Source organism: Oncorhynchus nerka, linkage group LG23, assembly GCF_034236695.1.
Source record: "Oncorhynchus nerka isolate Pitt River linkage group LG23, Oner_Uvic_2.0, whole genome shotgun sequence".
In the NCBI taxonomy this organism is placed as follows: Eukaryota; Metazoa; Chordata; class Actinopteri; order Salmoniformes; family Salmonidae; genus Oncorhynchus; species Oncorhynchus nerka.
The window spans coordinates 1774320-1792373 of record NC_088418.1 but is presented as its reverse complement, the minus strand read 5'-3'; the positions used below and the strand labels follow the sequence as shown (position 1 = coordinate 1792373).

At 50.1% G+C, this 18054-nt stretch overlaps 1 protein-coding gene across 1 annotated transcript in view; it reads right to left on the bottom strand.

Annotated features, from left to right (window-relative positions):
- Window positions 1-18054, bottom strand: part of LOC115125017 (nidogen-1-like) — a 109474-nt gene that overhangs the window by 37887 nt on the left and 53533 nt on the right. Inside the window, 2 exon segments of the mRNA XM_065007774.1 lie at window positions 14622-14765; window positions 16336-16464. Coding sequence (XP_064863846.1) covers window positions 14622-14765; window positions 16336-16464 — 273 coding nt within the window.

The following is an 18054-nucleotide window of genomic DNA, read 5'->3' as shown; positions in this document are numbered from 1 at the left end:
GAGGGGTTGAGGGGAGCTGGGACTGGATGGTGGTCAGAGATAGATGGGAGGGGTTGAGGGAGCTGAAGGGACTGGATGGTGTTCAGAGATAGATGGGAGGGGTTGAGGGAGCTGGGACTGGATGGTGGTCAGAGATAGATGGGAGGGGTTGAGGGGAGCTGAAGGGACTGGATGGGGTTCAGAGATAGATGGGAGGGGTTGAGGGAGCTGAAGGGACTGGATGGGGTTCAGAGATAGATGGGAGGGGTTGAGGGGAGCTGGGACTGGATGGGGTTCAGAGATAGATGGGAGGGGTTGAGGGGAGCTGGGACTGGATGGGGTTCAGAGATAGATGGGAGGGGTTGAGGGGAGCTGGGACTGGATGGGGTTCAGAGATAGATGGGAGGGGTTGAGGGAGCTGGGACTGGATGGGGTTCAGAGATAGATGGGAGGGGTTGAGGGAGCTGGGACTGGATGGTGGTCAGAGATAGATGGGAGGGGTTGAGGGGAGCTGGGACTGGATGGGGTTCAGAGATAGATGGGAGGGGTTGAGGGGAGCTGGGACTGGATGGGGTTCAGAGATAGATGGGAGGGGTTGAGGGGAGCTGGGACTGGATGGTGGTCAGAGATAGATGGGAGGGGTTGAGGGGAGCTGAAGGGACTGGATGGTGTTCAGAGATAGATGGGAGGGGTTGAGGGGAGCTGAAGGACTGGATGGGGTTCAGAGATAGATGGGAGGGGTTGAGGGGAGCTGAAGGGACTGGATGGGGTTCAGAGATAGATGGGAGGGGTTGAGGGGAGCTGGGACTGGATGGGGTTCAGAGATAGATGGGAGGGGTTGAGGGGAGCTGGGACTGGATGGGGTTCAGAGATAGATGGGAGGGGTTGAGGGGAGCTGGGACTGGATGGGGTTCAGAGATAGATGGGAGGGGTTGAGGGAGCTGGGACTGGATGGGGTTCAGAGATAGATGGGAGGGGTTGAGAGGAGCTGAAGGGACTGGATGGGGTTCAGAGATAGATGGGAGGGGTTGAGGGGAGCTGAAGGGACTGGATGGGGTTCAGAGATAGATGGGAGGGGTTGAGGGAGCTGGGACTGGATGGGGTTCAGAGATAGATGGGAGGGGCTGAGGGAGCTGGGACTGGATGGGGTTCAGAGATAGATGGGAGGGGTTGAGGGGAGCTGGGACTGGATGGTGGTCAGAGATAGATGGGAGGGGTTGAGGGGAGCTGGGACTGGATGGTGGTCAGAGATAGATGGGAGGGGTTGAGGGGAGCTGAAGGGACTGGATGGTGTTCAGAGATAGATGGGAGGGGTTGAGGGAGCTGAAGGACTGGATGGGGTTCAGAGATAGATGGGAGGGGTTGAGGGGAGCTGAAGGGACTGGATGGGGTTCAGAGATAGATGGGAGGGGTTGAGGGAGCTGGGACTGGATGGGGTTCAGAGATAGATGGGAGGGGTTGAGGGGAGCTGGGACTGGATGGGGTTCAGAGATAGATGGGAGGGGTTGAGGGAGCTGGGACTGGATGGGGTTCAGAGATAGATGGGAGGGGTTGAGGGGAGCTGGGACTGGATGGTGGTCAGAGATAGATGGGAGGGGTTGAGGGAGCTGGGGGACTGGATGGGGTTCAGAGATAGATGGGAGGGGTTGAGGGGAGCTGGGACTGGATGGGGTTCAGAGATAGATGGGAGGGGTTGAGGGAGCTGGGACTGGATGGTGGTCAGAGATAGATGGGAGGGGTTGAGGGAGCTGAAGGGACTGGATGGTGTTCAGAGATAGATGGGAGGGGTTGAGGGGAGCTGAAGGGACTGGATGGGGTTCAGAGATAGATGGGAGGGGTTGAGGGAGCTGAAGGGACTGGATGGGGTTCAGAGATAGATGGGAGGGGTTGAGGGAGCTGGGACTGGATGGGGTTCAGAGATAGATGGGAGGGGTTGAGGGAGCTGGGACTGGATGGGGTTCAGAGATAGATGGGAGGGGTTGAGGGAGCTGGGACTGGATGGGGTTCAGAGATAGATGGGAGGGGTTGAGGGAGCTGGGACTGGATGGTGGTCAGAGATAGATGGGAGGGGTTGAGGGAGCTGGGACTGGATGGGGTTCAGAGATAGATGGGAGGGGTTGAGGGGAGCTGGGACTGGATGGGGTTCAGAGATAGATGGGAGGGGTTGAGGGGAGCTGGGACTGGATGGTGGTCAGAGATAGATGGGAGGGGTTGAGGGGAGCTGGGACTGGATGGTGGTCAGAGATAGATGGGAGGGGTTGAGGGAGCTGAAGGGACTGGATGGTGTTCAGAGATAGATGGGAGGGGTTGAGGGGAGCTGAAGGGACTGGATGGGGTCAGAGATAGATGGGAGGGGTTGAGGGGAGCTGAAGGGACTGGATGGGGTTCAGAGATAGATGGGAGGGGTTGAGGGAGCTGGGACTGGATGGGGTTCAGAGATAGATGGGAGGGGTTGAGGGGAGCTGGGACTGGATGGGGTTCAGAGATAGATGGGAGGGGTTGAGGGAGCTGGGACTGGATGGTGGTCAGAGATAGATGGGAGGGGTTGAGGGGAGCTGGGACTGGATGGGGTTCAGAGATAGATGGGAGGGGTTGAGGGAGCTGGGACTGGATGGTGGTCAGAGATAGATGGGAGGGGTTGAGGGGAGCTGGGACTGGATGGGGTTCAGAGATAGATGGGAGGGGTTGAGGGAGCTGGGACTGGATGGTGGTCAGAGATAGATGGGAGGGGTTGAGGGAGCTGGGACTGGATGGTGGTCAGAGATAGATGGGAGGGGTTGAGGGAGCTGGGACTGGATGGGGTTCAGAGATAGATGGGAGGGGTTGAGGGGAGCTGGGACTGGATGGTGGTCAGAGATAGATGGGAGGGGGGTTGAGGGAGCTGGGACTGGATGGGGTTCAGAGATAGATGGGAGGGGTTGAGGGAGCTGGGACTGGATGGGGTTCAGAGATAGATGGGAGGGGTTGAGGGAGCTGGGACTGGATGGGGTTCAGAGATAGATGGGAGGGGTTGAGGGAGCTGGGACTGGATGGTGGTCAGAGATAGATGGGAGGGGTTGAGGGAGCTGGGACTGGATGGGGTTCAGAGATAGATGGGAGGGGTTGAGGGGAGCTGGGACTGGATGGGGTTCAGAGATAGATGGGAGGGGTTGAGGGGCTGGGACTGGATGGTGGTCAGAGATAGATGGGAGGGGTTGAGGGGAGCTGGGACTGGATGGGGTTCAGAGATAGATGGGAGGGGTTGAGGGAGCTGGGACTGGATGGTGGTCAGAGATAGATGGGAGGGGTTGAGGGGAGCTGGGACTGGATGGGGTTCAGAGATAGATGGGAGGGGTTGAGGGGAGCTGGGACTGGATGGTGGTCAGAGATAGATGGGAGGGGTTGAGGGGAGCTGGGACTGGATGGTGGTCAGAGATAGATGGGAGGGGTTGAGGGAGCTGGGACTGGATGGGGTTCAGAGATAGATGGGAGGGGTTGAGGGGAGCTGGGACTGGATGGTGGTCAGAGATAGATGGGAGGGGGGTTGAGGGGAGCTGGGACTGGATGGGGTTCAGAGATAGATGGGAGGGGTTGAGGGGAGCTGGGACTGGATGGGGTTCAGAGATAGATGGGAGGGGTTGAGGGGCTGAGCTGGGACTGGATGGGGTTCAGAGATAGATGGGAGGGGTTGAGGGAGCTGGGACTGGATGGGGTTCAGAGATAGATGGGAGGGGTTGAGGGAGCTGGGACTGGATGGTGGTCAGAGATAGATGGGAGGGGTTGAGGGAGCTGGGACTGGATGGTGGTCAGAGATAGATGGGAGGGGTTGAGGGAGCTGGGACTGGATGGTGGTCAGAGATAGATGGGAGGGGTTGAGGGAGCTGGGACTGGATGGGGTTCAGAGATAGATGGGAGGGGTTGAGGGAGCTGGGACTGGATGGGGTTCAGAGATAGATGGGAGGGGTTGAGGGGAGCTGAAGGGACTGGATGGTGGTCAGAGATAGATGGGAGGGGTTGAGGGGAGCTGGGACTGGATGGGGTCAGAGATAGATGGGAGGGGTTGAGGGGAGCTGGGACTGGATGGTGGTCAGAGATAGATGGGAGGGGTTGAGGGGAGCTGGGACTGGATGGTGGTCAGAGATAGATGGGAGGGGCTGAGGGAGCTGGGACTGGATGGGGTCAGAGATAGATGGGAGGGGTTGAGGGGAGCTGGGACTGGATGGTGGTCAGAGATAGATGGGAGGGGTTGAGGGGAGCTGGGACTGGATGGTGGTCAGAGATAGATGGGAGGGGTTGAGGGGAGCTGGGACTGGATGGTGGTCAGAGATAGATGGGAGGGGTTGAGGGAGCTGGGACTGGATGGTGGTCAGAGATAGATGGGAGGGGTTGAGGGGAGCTGGGACTGGATGGGGTTCAGAGATAGATGGGAGGGGTTGAGGGAGCTGGGACTGGATGGGGTTCAGAGATAGATGGGAGGGGTTGAGGGAGCTGGGACTGGATGGTGGTCAGAGATAGATGGGAGGGGTTGAGGGGCTGAGCTGGGACTGGATGGGGTTCAGAGATAGATGGGAGGGGTTGAGGGAGCTGGGACTGGATGGGGTTGAGAGATAGATGGGAGGGGTTGAGGGGAGCTGGGACTGGATGGTGGTCAGAGATAGATGGGAGGGGTTGAGGGGAGCTGGGACTGGATGGTGGTCAGAGATAGATGGGAGGGGTTGAGGGGAGCTGGGACTGGATGGGGTTCAGAGATAGATGGGAGGGGGTTGAGGGGAGCTGAAGGACTGGATGGTGGTCAGAGATAGATGGGAGGGGTTGAGGGAGCTGAAGGACTGGATGGTGGTCAGAGATAGATGGGAGGGGTTGAGGGAGCTGAAGGGACTGGATGGTGGTCAGAGATAGATGGGAGGGGTTGAGGGAGCTGGGACTGGATGGGGTCAGAGATAGATGGGAGGGGTTGAGGGAGCTGGGACTGGATGGGGTTCAGAGATAGATGGGAGGGGGTTGAGGGAGCTGGGACTGGATGGTGGTCAGAGATAGATGGGAGGGGTTGAGGGGAGCTGGGACTGGATGGTGGTCAGAGATAGATGGGAGGGGTTGAGGGAGCTGGGACTGGATGGGGTTCAGAGATAGATGGGAGGGGTTGAGGGGAGCTGGGACTGGATGGTGGTCAGAGATAGATGGGAGGGGTTGAGGGAGCTGGGACTGGATGGGGTTCAGAGATAGATGGGAGGGGTTGAGGGGAGCTGAAGGGACTGGATGGGGTTCAGAGATAGATGGGAGGGGTTGAGGGGAGCTGGGACTGGATGGGGTTCAGAGATAGATGGGAGGGGTTGAGGGGAGCTGGGACTGGATGGGGTTCAGAGATAGATGGGAGGGGTTGAGGGGAGCTGAAGGGACTGGATGGGGTTCAGAGATAGATAGGAGGGGTTGAGGGGAGCTGAAGGGACTGGATGGTGGTCAGAGATAGATGGGAGGGGTTGAGGGAGCTGAAGGGACTGGATGGTGTTCAGAGATAGATGGGAGGGGTTGAGGGAGCTGAAGGGACTGGATGGTGGTCAGAGATAGATGGGAGGGGTTGAGGGAGCTGAAGGGACTGGATGGTGGTCAGAGATAGATGGGAGGGGTTGAGGGGAGCTGAAGGGACTGGATGGTGTTCAGAGATAGATGGGAGGGGTTGAGGGGAGCTGAAGGGACTGGATGGTGGTCAGAGATAGATGGGAGGGGTTGAGGGGAGCTGAAGGGACTGGATGGTGGTCAGAGATAGATGGGAGGGGTTGAGGGGAGCTGAAGGGTGGGACTGGATGGTGTCAGAGATAGATGGGAGGGGTTGAGGGGAGCTGAAGGGTGGGACTGGATGGTGGTCAGAGATAGATGGGAGGGGTTGAGGGGAGCTGAAGGACTGGATGGGGTTCAGAGATAGATGGGAGGGGTTGAGGGAGCTGAAGGGACTGGATGGGGTTCAGAGATAGATGGGAGGGGTTGAGGGGAGCTGAAGGGACTGGATGGTGGTCAGAGATAGATGGGAGGGGTTGAGGGGAGCTGAAGGGACTGGATGGTGGTCAGAGATAGATGGGAGGGGTTGAGGGGAGCTGAAGGGACTGGATGGTGTTCAGAGATAGATGGGAGGGGTTGAGGGAGCTGAAGGGACTGGATGGTGGTCAGAGATAGATGGGAGGGGTTGAGGGGAGCTGAAGGGACTGGATGGTGGTCAGAGATAGATGGGAGGGGTTGAGGGGAGCTGAAGGGACTGGATGGTGGTCAGAGATAGATGGGAGGGGTTGAGGGGAGCTGAAGGGTGGGACTGGATGGTGTTCAGAGATAGATGGGAGGGGTTGAGGGGAGCTGAAGGGTGGGACTGGATGGTGGTCAGAGATAGATGGGAGGGGTTGAGGGGAGCTGAAGGACTGGATGGGGTTCAGAGATAGATGGGAGGGGTTGAGGGGAGCTGAAGGACTGGATGGGGTTCAGAGATAGATGGGAGGGGTTGAGGGGAGCTGAAGGGTGGGACTGGATGGTGTTCAGAGATAGATGGGAGGGGTTGAGGGGAGCTGAAGGACTGGATGGGGTTCAGAGATAGATGGGAGGGGTTGAGGGGAGCTGAAGGGTGGGACTGGATGGTGTTCAGAGATAGATGGGAGGGGTTGAGGGGAGCTGAAGGGTGGGACTGGATGGTGGTCAGAGATAGATGGAGGGGTTGAATGGAGCTGAAGGATGGGACTGGATGGTGTTCAGAGATAGATGGGAGGGGTTGAGGGGAGCTGAAGGGTGGGACTGGATGGTGTTCAGAGATAGATGGGAGGGGTTGAGGGGAGCTGAAGGGTGGGACTGGATGGTGTTCAGAGATAGATGGGAGGGGTTGAGGGGAGCTGAAGGGTGGGACTGGATGGTGGTCAGAGATGGATGGAGGGGTTGAATGGAGCTGAAGGATGGGACTGGATGGTGGTCAGAGATAGATGGAGGGGTTGAATGGAGCTGAAGGATGGGAATGGATGGTGGTCAGAGATAGATGGGAGGGGTTGAGGGGAGCTGGGACTGGATGGTGTTCAGAGATAGATGGGAGGGGTTGAGGGGAGCTGGGACTGGATGGTGGTCAGAGATAGATGGGAGGGGTTGAGGGAGCTGAAGGGACTGGATGGTGGTCAGAGATAGATGGGAGGGGTTGAGGGAGCTGGGACTGGATGGTGTTCAGAGATAGATGGGAGGGGTTGAGGGAGCTGGGACTGGATGGTGGTCAGAGATAGATGGGAGGGGTTGAGGGAGCTGAAGGGTGGGACTGGATGGTGGTCAGAGATAGATGGAGGGGTTGAATGGAGCTGAAGGATGGGACTGGATGGTGTTGAGAGATAGATGGGAGGGGTTGAAGGGAGCTGAAGGGTGGGACTGGATGGTGTTCAGAGATAGATGGGAGGGGTTGAGGGGAGCTGAAGGCTGGGACTGGATGGTGGTCAGAGATAGATGGGAGGGGTTGAGGGAGCTGAAGGGTGGGACTGGATGGTGTTCAGAGATAGATGGGAGGGGTTGAGGGGAGCTGAAGGACTGGATGGGGTTCAGAGATAGATGGGAGGGGTTGAGGGGAGCTGAAGGGTGGGACTGGATGGTGTTCAGAGATAGATGGGAGGGGTTGAGGGAAGCTGAAGGGTGGGACTGGATGGTGGTCAGAGATAGATGGGAGGGGTTGAGGGGAGCTGAAGGGTGGGACTGGATGGTGGTCAGAGATAGATGGAGGGGTTGAATGGAGCTGAAGGATGGGACTGGATGGTGTTCAGAGATAGATGGGAGGGGTTGAGGGGAGCTGAAGGGTGGGACTGGATGGTGTTCAGAGATAGATGGGAGGGGTTGAGGGGAGCTGAAGGGTGGGACTGGATGGTGGTCAGAGATGGATGGAGGGGTTGAATGGAGCTGAAGGATGGGACTGGATGGTGGTCAGAGATAGATGGGAGGGGGTTGAGGGGAGCTGGGACTGGATGGTGTTCAGAGATAGATGGGAGGGGTTGAGGGAGCTGGGACTGGATGGTGGTCAGAGATAGATGGGAGGGGTTGAGGGGAGCTGAAGGGACTGGATGGTTGTCAGAGATAGATGGGAGGGGTTGAGGGGAGCTGAAGGGACTGGATGGTGGTCAGAGATAGATGGGAGGGGTTGAGGGGAGCTGAAGGGACTGGATGGTGTTCAGAGATAGATGGGAGGGGTTGAGGGGAGCTGAAGGGACTGGATGGTGGTCAGAGATAGATGGGAGGGGTTGAGGGGAGCTGGGACTGGATGGTGGTCAGAGATAGATGGGAGGGGTTGAGGGGAGCTGGGACTGGATGGTGGTCAGAGATAGATGGGAGGGGTTGAGGGGAGCTGAAGGGTGGGACTGGATGGTGGTCAGAGATAGATGGGAGGGGTTGAGGGGAGCTGAAGGGTGGGACTGGATGGTGGTCAGAGATAGATGGAGGGGTTGAATGGAGCTGAAGGATGGGACTGGATGGTGTTGAGAGATAGATGGGAGGGTTGAAGGAGCTGAAGGGTGGGACTGGATGGTGTTCAGAGATAGATGGGAGGGGTTGAGGGGAGCTGAAGGCTGGGACTGGATGGTGGTCAGAGATAGATGGGAGGGGTTGAGGGGAGCTGAAGGGTGGGACTGGATGGTGGTCAGAGATAGATGGGAGGGGTTGAGGGAGCTGAAGGGTGGGACTGGATGGTGGTCAGAGATAGATGGGAGGGGTTGAGGGAGCTGAAGGGTGGGACTGGATGGTGGTCAGAGATAGATGGGAGGGGTTGAGGGAGCTGAAGGGTGGGACTGGATGGTGGTCAGAGATAGATGGGAGGGGTTGAGGGAGCTGAAGGGTGGGACTGGATGGTGGTCAGAGATAGATGGGAGGGGTTGAGGGAGCTAAAGGGTGGGACTGGATGGTGGTCAGAGATAGATGGGAGGGTTGAGGGGAGCTGAAGGGTGGGACTGGATGGTGGTCAGAGATAGATGGGAGGGGTTGAGGGGAGCTGAAGGGTGGGACTGGATGGTGGTCAGAGATAGATGGGAGGGGTTGAGGGGAGCTGAAGGGTGGGACTGGATGGTGGTCAGAGATAGATGGGAGGGGTTGAGGGGAGCTGAAGGGTGGGACTGGATGGTGGTCAGAGATAGATGGGAGGGGTTGAGGGGAGCTGAAGGCTGGGACTGGATGGTGGTCAGAGATAGATGGGAGTGGTTGAACAGAGCTGAAGGATGGGACTGGATGGTGGTCAGAGATAGATGGGAGGGGTTGAGGGGAGCTGAAGGACTGGATGGTGTTCAGAGATAGATGGGAGGGGATGAGGGGAGCTGAAGGCTGGGACTAAAAACAAACTGATAACTCATGTAAAACTCTCTGTAAAATGTATATAGTATGTATATATATTATATAGTATGTATTATATAGTAGTATTATATAGTATACTGGAAGTAGAAACCTAAGTATTGTTGTCCATTAGTTTACTTCAATTAGGGGAGGGGCGGTAGGGGAGGGGTGGTAGGATAGGGGTGGTAGGGTTAGTGGAAAATAATAAAGGAAAATATATTTTAAATAATATATATTTACCCCAAAATATATGGGGGATTGGAAGTGATGCAGACAATTACATTGATGGAAGCTACAATCTATCTGCAATATTAAAGCTGATCTACCCCCCAAAAAAAGTTTAAAAGAATTAAGAATTTATAACAATAAAAACCCAGATATCTTATTTAAATAAGTATTCAGACCCTTTGCTATGAGACTCGAAATTGAGCTCAGGTGCATCCTGTTCCCATTGATCATCCTTGAGATGTTTTTGCAAATTGATTGGAGTCCACCTGTGGTAAAATCTATTTATTGGACATGATTTGGAAAGAAATACACTTATCTATATAAGGTCCCACAGTTGACAGTGCATGTCAGAGCAAAAACCAAGCTATGAGGTTTAAGGAATTGTCTGTAGAGCTCCGAGACAGGATTGTGTCGAGGTACAGATCTGGGGAAGGGTACCAAAACATTTCTGCAGCATTGAAGGTCCCCAAGAACACAGTGGCCTCCATCATTCTTAAATGGAAGAAGTTGGGAACCACCAAGACTCTTCCTAGAGCTGTCCGCCCGGCCAAACTGAGCAATCGGGGGAGAAGGGCCTTGGTCAGGGAGGTGACCAAGAACCCGACGGCCACACTAACAGAGCTCCAGAGTTCCTGTGTAGATATGGGAAAACCTTCCAGAAGGAAAACCATCTCTGCAGCACTCCACCAATCAGGTCTTTATGGTAGAGTGGCCAGACAGAATCCACTCCTCAGTAAAAGGAACATGACACTCCACCAATCAGGCCTTTATGGTAGAGTGGCCAGACAGAATCCACTCCTCAGTAAAAGGAACATGACAGTCCACCAATCAGGTCTTTATGGTAGAGTGGCCAGACAGAATCCACTCCTCAGTAAAAGGAACATGACAGTCCACCAATCAGGCCTTTATGGTAGAGTGGCCAGACAGAATCCACTCCTCAGTAAAAGGAACATGACAGTCCACCAATCAGGTCTTTATGGTAGAGTGGCCAGACAGAATCCACTCCTCAGTAAAAGGAACATGACAGTCCACCAATCAGGCCTTTATGGTAGAGTGGCCAGACAGAATCCACTCCTCAGTAAAAGGAACATGACAGTCCACCAATCAGGTCTTTATGGTAGAGTGGGCAGACAGAATCCACTCCTCAGTAAAAGGAACATGACACTCCACCAATCAGGCCTTTATGGTAGAGTGGCCAGACAGAATCCACTCCTCAGTAAAAGGCACAAAATGTGGAAATAGTGAAGAGGTCTGAATACTTTACGAAAGCACTGTATGTATATATATATATATATATGTGTGTATGTGTGTGTGTGTGTGTGCGTGTTCTGTACCTGATAGATATTGGGGGTATCGCTGGCTGGACAGTCAGAATAAACACCAATCAACTGGGACCCCTGGCTGGACAGTCAGAATAAACACCAATCAACTGGGACCTCTGGCTGGCCAGTCAGAATAAACACCAATCAACTGGGACCTCTGGCTGGCCAGTCAGAATAAACACCAATCAACTGGGACCCCTGGACAGTCAGAATAAACACCAATGAACTGGGACCTCTGGCTGGACAGTCAGAATAAACACCAATCAACTGGGACCCCTGGCTGGACAGTCGGAATAAACACCAATAACCTGGGACCACTGGCTGGACAGTCAGAATAAACACCAATCAACTGGGACCTCTGGCTGGACAGTCAGAATAAACACCAATCAACTGGGACCACTGGACAGTCAGAATAAACACCAATCAACTGGGACCTCTGGCTGGACAGTCAGAATAAACACCAATCAACTGGGACCCCTGGCTGGACAGTCAGAATAAACACCAATCAACTGGGACCCCTGGCTGGCCAGTCAGAATAAACACCAATCAACTGGGACCCCTGGCTGGACAGTCAGAATAAACACCAATCAACTGGGACCTCTGGCTGGACAGTCAGAATAAACACCAATCAACTGGGACCCCTGGACAGTCAGAATAAACACCAATGAACTGGGACCTCTGGCTGGACAGTCAGAATAAACACCAATCAACTGGGACCCCTGGCTGGACAGTCAGAATAAACACCAATAACCTGGGACCACTGGCTGGACAGTCAGAATAAACACCAATCAACTGGGACCTCTGGCTGGACAGTCAGAATAAACACCAATCAACTGGGACCACTGGACAGTCAGAATAAACACCAATCAACTGGGACCTCTGGCTGGACAGTCAGAATAAACACCAATCAACTGGGACCTCTGGCTGGACAGTCAGAATAAACACCAATCAACTGGGACCCCTGGCTGGCCAGTCAGAATAAACACCAATCAACTGGGACCCCTGGCTGGACAGTCAGAATAAACACCAATCAACTGGGACCTCTGGCTGGACAGTCAGAATAAACACCAATCAACTGGGACCCCTGGCTGGACAGTCAGAATAAACACCAATCAACTGGGACCTCTGGCTGGCCAGTCAGAATAAACACCAATCAACTGGGACCCCTGGCTGGACAGTCAGAATAAACACCAATCAACTGGGACCGCTGGCCAGTCAGAATAAACACCAATCAACTGGGACCGCTGGCTGGACAGTCAGAATAAACACCAATCAACTGGCTGGACAAGCCTTTCATTATAAAGGGGAAGGGTATACCTAGTCAGTTGTAAAGGGGGATACCTAGTCAGTTGTAAAGGGAAAGGGGGATACCTAGTCAGTTGGAAAGGGGAAGGGGGATACCTAGTCAGTTGTAAAGGGAAAGGGAAAGGGGGATACCTAGTCAGTTGTAAAGGGAAAGGGAAAGGGGGATACCTAGTCAGTTGTAAAGGGTAAGGGAAAGTGGGATACCTAGTCAGTTGTAAAGGGAAAGGGGGATACCTAGTCAGTTGGAAAGGGAAAGGGAAAGGGGGATACCTATTCAGTTGGAAAGGGAAAGGGAAAGGGGGATACCTAGTCAGTTGTAAAGGGAAAGGGGGATACCTAGTCAGTTGTAAAGGGAAAGGGGGATACCTAGTCAGTTGGAAAGGGGAAGGGGGATACCTAGTCAGTTGGAAAGGGAAAGGGGGATACCTAGTCAGTTGTAAAGGGAAAGGGAAAGGGGGATACCTAGTCAGTTGGAAAGGGAAAGAGAAAGGGGGATACCTAGTCAGTTGGAAAGGGGGATACCTAGTCAGTTGGAAAGGGAAAGGGGGATACCTAGTCAGTTGGAAAGGGAAAGGGGGATACCTAGTCAGTTGGAAAGGGAAAGGAAAGGGGATACCTAGTCAGTTGGAAAGGGAAAGGGGGATACCTAGTCAGTTGGAAAGGGAAAGGGAAAGGGGGATACCTAGTCAGTTGTAAAGGGAAAGGGAAAGGGGGATACCTAGTCAGTTGGAAAGGGAAAGGGGAAGTGGGATACCTAGTCAGTTGGAAAGGGAAAGGGGGATACCTAGTCAGTTGTAAAGGGAAAGAGGGATACCTAGTCAGTTGGAAAGGGAAAGGGGTATACCTAGTCAGTTGTAAAGGGTAAGGGAAAGGGGATACCTAGTCAGTTGGAAAGGGAAAGGGGGATACCTAGTCAGTTGTAAAGGGAAAGGGAAAGGGGGATACCTAGTCAGTTGGAAAGGGAAAGGGGGATACCTAGTCAGTTGTAAAGGGAAAGGAAAGGGGATACCTAGTCAGTTGTAAAGGGAAAGGAAAGGGGGATACCTAGTCAGTTGGAAAGGGAAAGGGGATACCTAGTCAGTTGTAAAGGGAAAGGGGATACCTAGTCAGTTGGAAAGGAAAGGGGATACCTAGTCAGTTGGAAAGGGAAAGGGGGATACCTAGTCAGTTGGGAAGGGGATACCTAGTCAGTTGGAAAGGAAAGGGGATACCTAGTCAGTTGTAAAGGAAAGGGGATACCTAGTCAGTTGTAAAGGGAAAGGAAAGGGGGATACCTAGTCAGTTGTAAAGGGTAAGGGAAAGGGGATACCTTGTCAATTGTAAAGGAAAGGGAAAGGGGGATACCTAGTCAGTTGTAAAGGGAAAGGGGGATACCTAGTCAATTGTAAAGGAAAGGGGGATACCTAGTCAGTTGTAAAGGGTAAGGGAAAGGGGATACCTTGTCAGTTGGAAAGGGAAAGGGGATATCTAGTCAGTTGTAAAGGGTAAGGGGGATACCTTGTCAGTTGGAAAGGGAAAGGGGATATCTAGTCAGTTGTAAAGGGTAAGGGGATACCTAGTCAGTTGGAAAGGAAAGGATATCTAGTCAGTTGGAAAGGAAAGGGGATATCTAGTCAGTTGTAAAGGGAAAGGAAAGGGGATACCTAGTCAGTTGGAAAGGGAAGGGGATACCTAGTCAGTTGGAAAGGGGAAGGGGGATACCTAGTCAGTTGTAAAGGGGAAGGGGATACCTAGTCAGTTGTAAAGGAAAGGGGGATATCTAGTCAGTTGGAAAGGAAAGGGGATATCTAGTCAGTTGTAAAGGGAAAGGGAAAGGGGATACCTAGTCAGTTGGAAAGGGAAGGGGGATACCTAGTCAGTTGGAAAGGTAAAGGGGATACCTAGTCAGTTGGAAAGGGAAAGGGGGATATCTAGTCAGTTGGAAAGGAAAGGGGGATATCTAGTCAGTTGTAAAGGAAAGGGAAAGGGGATACCTAGTCAGTTGGAAAGGGGAAGGGGATACCTAGTCAGTTGGAAAGGGGGATACCTAGTCAGTTGTAAAGGAAAGGGGGATATCTAGTCAGTTGTAAAGGGAAAGGGGATACCTAGTCAGTTGTAAAGGGGAAGGGGGATACCTAGTCAGTTGTAAAGGGGAAGGGGGATACCTAGTCAGTTATAAAGGGAGAGGGGGATACCTAGTCAGTTGTAAAGGGAGAGGGGGATACCTAGTCAGTTGTAAAGGGAGAGGGGGATACCTAGTCAGTTGTAAAGGGGAAGGGGGATACCTAGTCACTTGTAAAGGGAGAAGGGGATACCTAGTCAGTTGGAAAGGGAGAGGGGGATGCCTAGTCAGTTGTACAACTGAATGCATTCTACTGAAATGTGTCTTCCGCGTTTAACCCAACCCCTCTGAATCAGAGAGGTGCCGGGGGGGGGCGCCATAATCGACATCCACGTCTTCGGCGCCCAGGGAACAGTGGGTTTAAATGCCCACAAACACACTCACACCATTACCTTGGCAGACCCGTCCGTGCCCCTGAAACCCAGGCAAACAGGAGCAGATATAAGAGGATCCTCCACTGTAGCTGCAGTGAGCGCGCTCCGTGATGTCACAGTCATGGCTGCCAGCCGCGCAGTGGTCTACTGGACGGTCCACTCCTGGGGAAGGGGGGATTAAACAGCCAATCAGCAAGTCGGTCAGTCAATCAATCTATCAATCAATCAAACTCCTGGAAAGGATAGGGGGTGTCAACATCAACACAGGAAATATTTCAGATGTTAGTATGTTAGTAGTTTTCGGGCCTAGATTCTGACACAGGCTGCGTTTACACAGGCAGCCCATTTCTTATCTGTTGCCCAATTACTGACAAGACAGATGATCCGATTGGTCAAAAGAACAATTACTGAAAAAATTCTGAATTGGGCTGTCTGTGAAAAAACGACTATGTCTGTCTGTTGCCGAGAAGTGAGCAGACATGCTTTCATCTGTTCTGTTTTTATTTCCCTCATATGGCAGTGGTTAGTGTTTAACCCCAGAATTTAAAGCAGCAGAAAACAGAGAGAGAGGGGGGCGGCAGAGAGAAAAAGAGAAGGGGACAGATAGAAAGGGAGAGAGAGAGAGAGTTTGAGAGAGAGCGAGACAGAGTTTGAGAGAGAGCGAGACAGAGACAGTTTAAGAGAAAGAGAGAGCGAGACAGAGAGAGTTTAAGAGAAAGAGAGAGAGAGGGGGGCGGCAGAGAGAAAAAGAGAGGGGGACAGAGAGAAAGGGAGAAAGATAGAAAGAGAGAGAGAGAGAGTTTGAGAGAAAGAGAGAGCGAGAGAGAGAGTTTAAGAGAAAGCGAGAGCGAGAGAGAAGAGTTTGAGAAAAAGAGAGAAGAGTTTGAGAAAAAGAGAGAGCGAGACAGAGAGAGTTTGGGAGAAAGAGAGCGAGACAGAGAGAGTTTGGGAGAAAGAGAGAGCGAGACAGAGAGTTTGAGAGAAAGAGAGAGCGAGACAGAGAGAGTTTGGGAGAGAGAGAGCGAGACAGAGAGAGTTTGGGAGAAAGAGAGCGAGACAGAGAGAGTTTGGGAGAAAGAGAGAGCGAGACAGAGAGAGTTTGAGAGAAAGAGAAAGCGAGACAGAGAGAGTTTGGGAGAGAGAGAGCGAGACAGAGAGAGTTTGGGAGAAAGAGAGCGAGACAGAGAGAGTTTAAGAGAAAGAGAGCGAGAGAGAGAGAGTTTAAGAGAAAGAGAGCGAGACAGAGAGAGTTTAGGAGAAAGAGAGTGAGAGGGGAGAGGGGAGTGAGAACAAGAATAAGAAACAGAGAGAGTTTAAGAGAAAGAGATTGAGAGGGGAGAGGGGAGTGAGAACAAGAATAAGAAACAGAGAGAGTTTTGGAGAAAGAGAGTGAGAGGGGAGAGGGGAGTGAGAACAAGAATAAGAAACAGAGAGAGTTTTGGAGAAAGAGAGCGAGACAGAGAGAGTTTAAGAGAAAGAGAGCGAGACAGAGAGAGTTTGGGAGAAAGAGAGCGAGACAGAGAGAGTTTGGGAGAAAGAGAGCGAGACAGAGAGAGTTTGGGAGAAAGAGAGTGAGAGGGGTGCGGCAGAGAGAAAAAGAGAGGGGGACAGAGAGAAAGGGAGAAAGAGAGAAAGAGAGAGTTTAAGAGAAAGAGAGTGAGATGGGAGAGGGGAGTGAGAACAAGAATAAGAAACAGAGAGAGAGAAAAAGGGAGACACACACAAAGTGTACCTATGCAGGTGTGCCCGTCACTGGCGAACTGGTATCCATCATTACACTCACAGCGGAAGGTTCCGGGCTGGTTGTTGCAGACTGAGTGTTCTCCACAGGCCAGAGGGATCTCTCTACACTCATCAATATCTGACAGGAACAAACACAAACCCAAGCATTGACATAAACACACATAAACAGAAAGATACACATGACTGTTCAGATCTGAGGGATCTACACTAAACAAACAGGAACAGATGGAGACAAACACAAACAGAAAAATGTCTGTCAGTCTGTTCAGATCTGAGGGTTTTTATCAAGAATGGTCTAAAAGTGACACACAGAGAGGGGGGCGGCAGATACTATACTATACTACAGACTACAACAACTATAACAACTATAACAACTATAATAACTATAATAACTATAACAACTATAATAACTATAACAACTATAGTAACTATAACAACCATAATAACTATAATAACCATAATAACTATAATAACTATAATAACAACTATAATAACTATAATAACCATAATAACTATAATAACTATAATAACAACTATAATAACTATAATAACTATAATAACTATAATAACTATAATAATAACTATAACAACTATAATAACTATAATAATAACTATAATAATAACTATAATAACTATAATAATAACTATAATAATAACTAAAACAACTATAATAACTATAATAATAACTATAATAATAACTAAAACAACTATAATAACTATAATAACTAATAACTATAATAACTATAATAATAACTAAAACAACTATAATAACTATAATAATAACTAAAACAACTATAATAACTATAATAATAACTATAATAATAACTAAAACAACTATAATAACTATAATAATAACTAAAACAACTATAATAACTATAATAACTAATAACTATAATAACTATAATAATAACTTTAATAACTATAATAACTACAATAACTATAACAACTATAACAACTATAATAGCTATAACAACTATAATAACTATAATAATAACTAAAACAACTATAATAACTATAATAACTTTAATAACTACAATAACTATAACAACTATAACAAAAATTAATAACTATACCATCTATAATAACTATAATAACTATAATAATAACTAAAACAACTATAATAACTATAATAACTATAACAACTATAATAGCTATAATAATAACTATAATAACTACCTATAACAACTATAACAACTATAATAGCTATAATAATAACTACAATAACTACAATAACTATAACAACTATAATAACTATAATAATTACTATAACAACTATAATAACTATAATAACTATAATAATTACTATAATAACTATAATAACAACTATAATAACTATGACAACTATAATAACTATAATAACTATAATAATTACTATAACAACTATAATAACTATGACAACTATAATAACTATAATAACTATGACAGCTATAATAACCATAATAATAACTATAACAACTATAACAACTATAATAACTATAATAATAACTATAACAACTATAATAACTATAATAACTATAATAATAACTATAACAACTATAATAAATATAACAACTATAATAACTACAATAGCTATAATAACTATAATAACTATAATAACTATAATAACTATAATAACTATAAAAATAACTATAACAACTATAATAACTACAATAGCTATAATAACTATAATAACTATAATAACTATAATAATAACTATAACAACTATAAT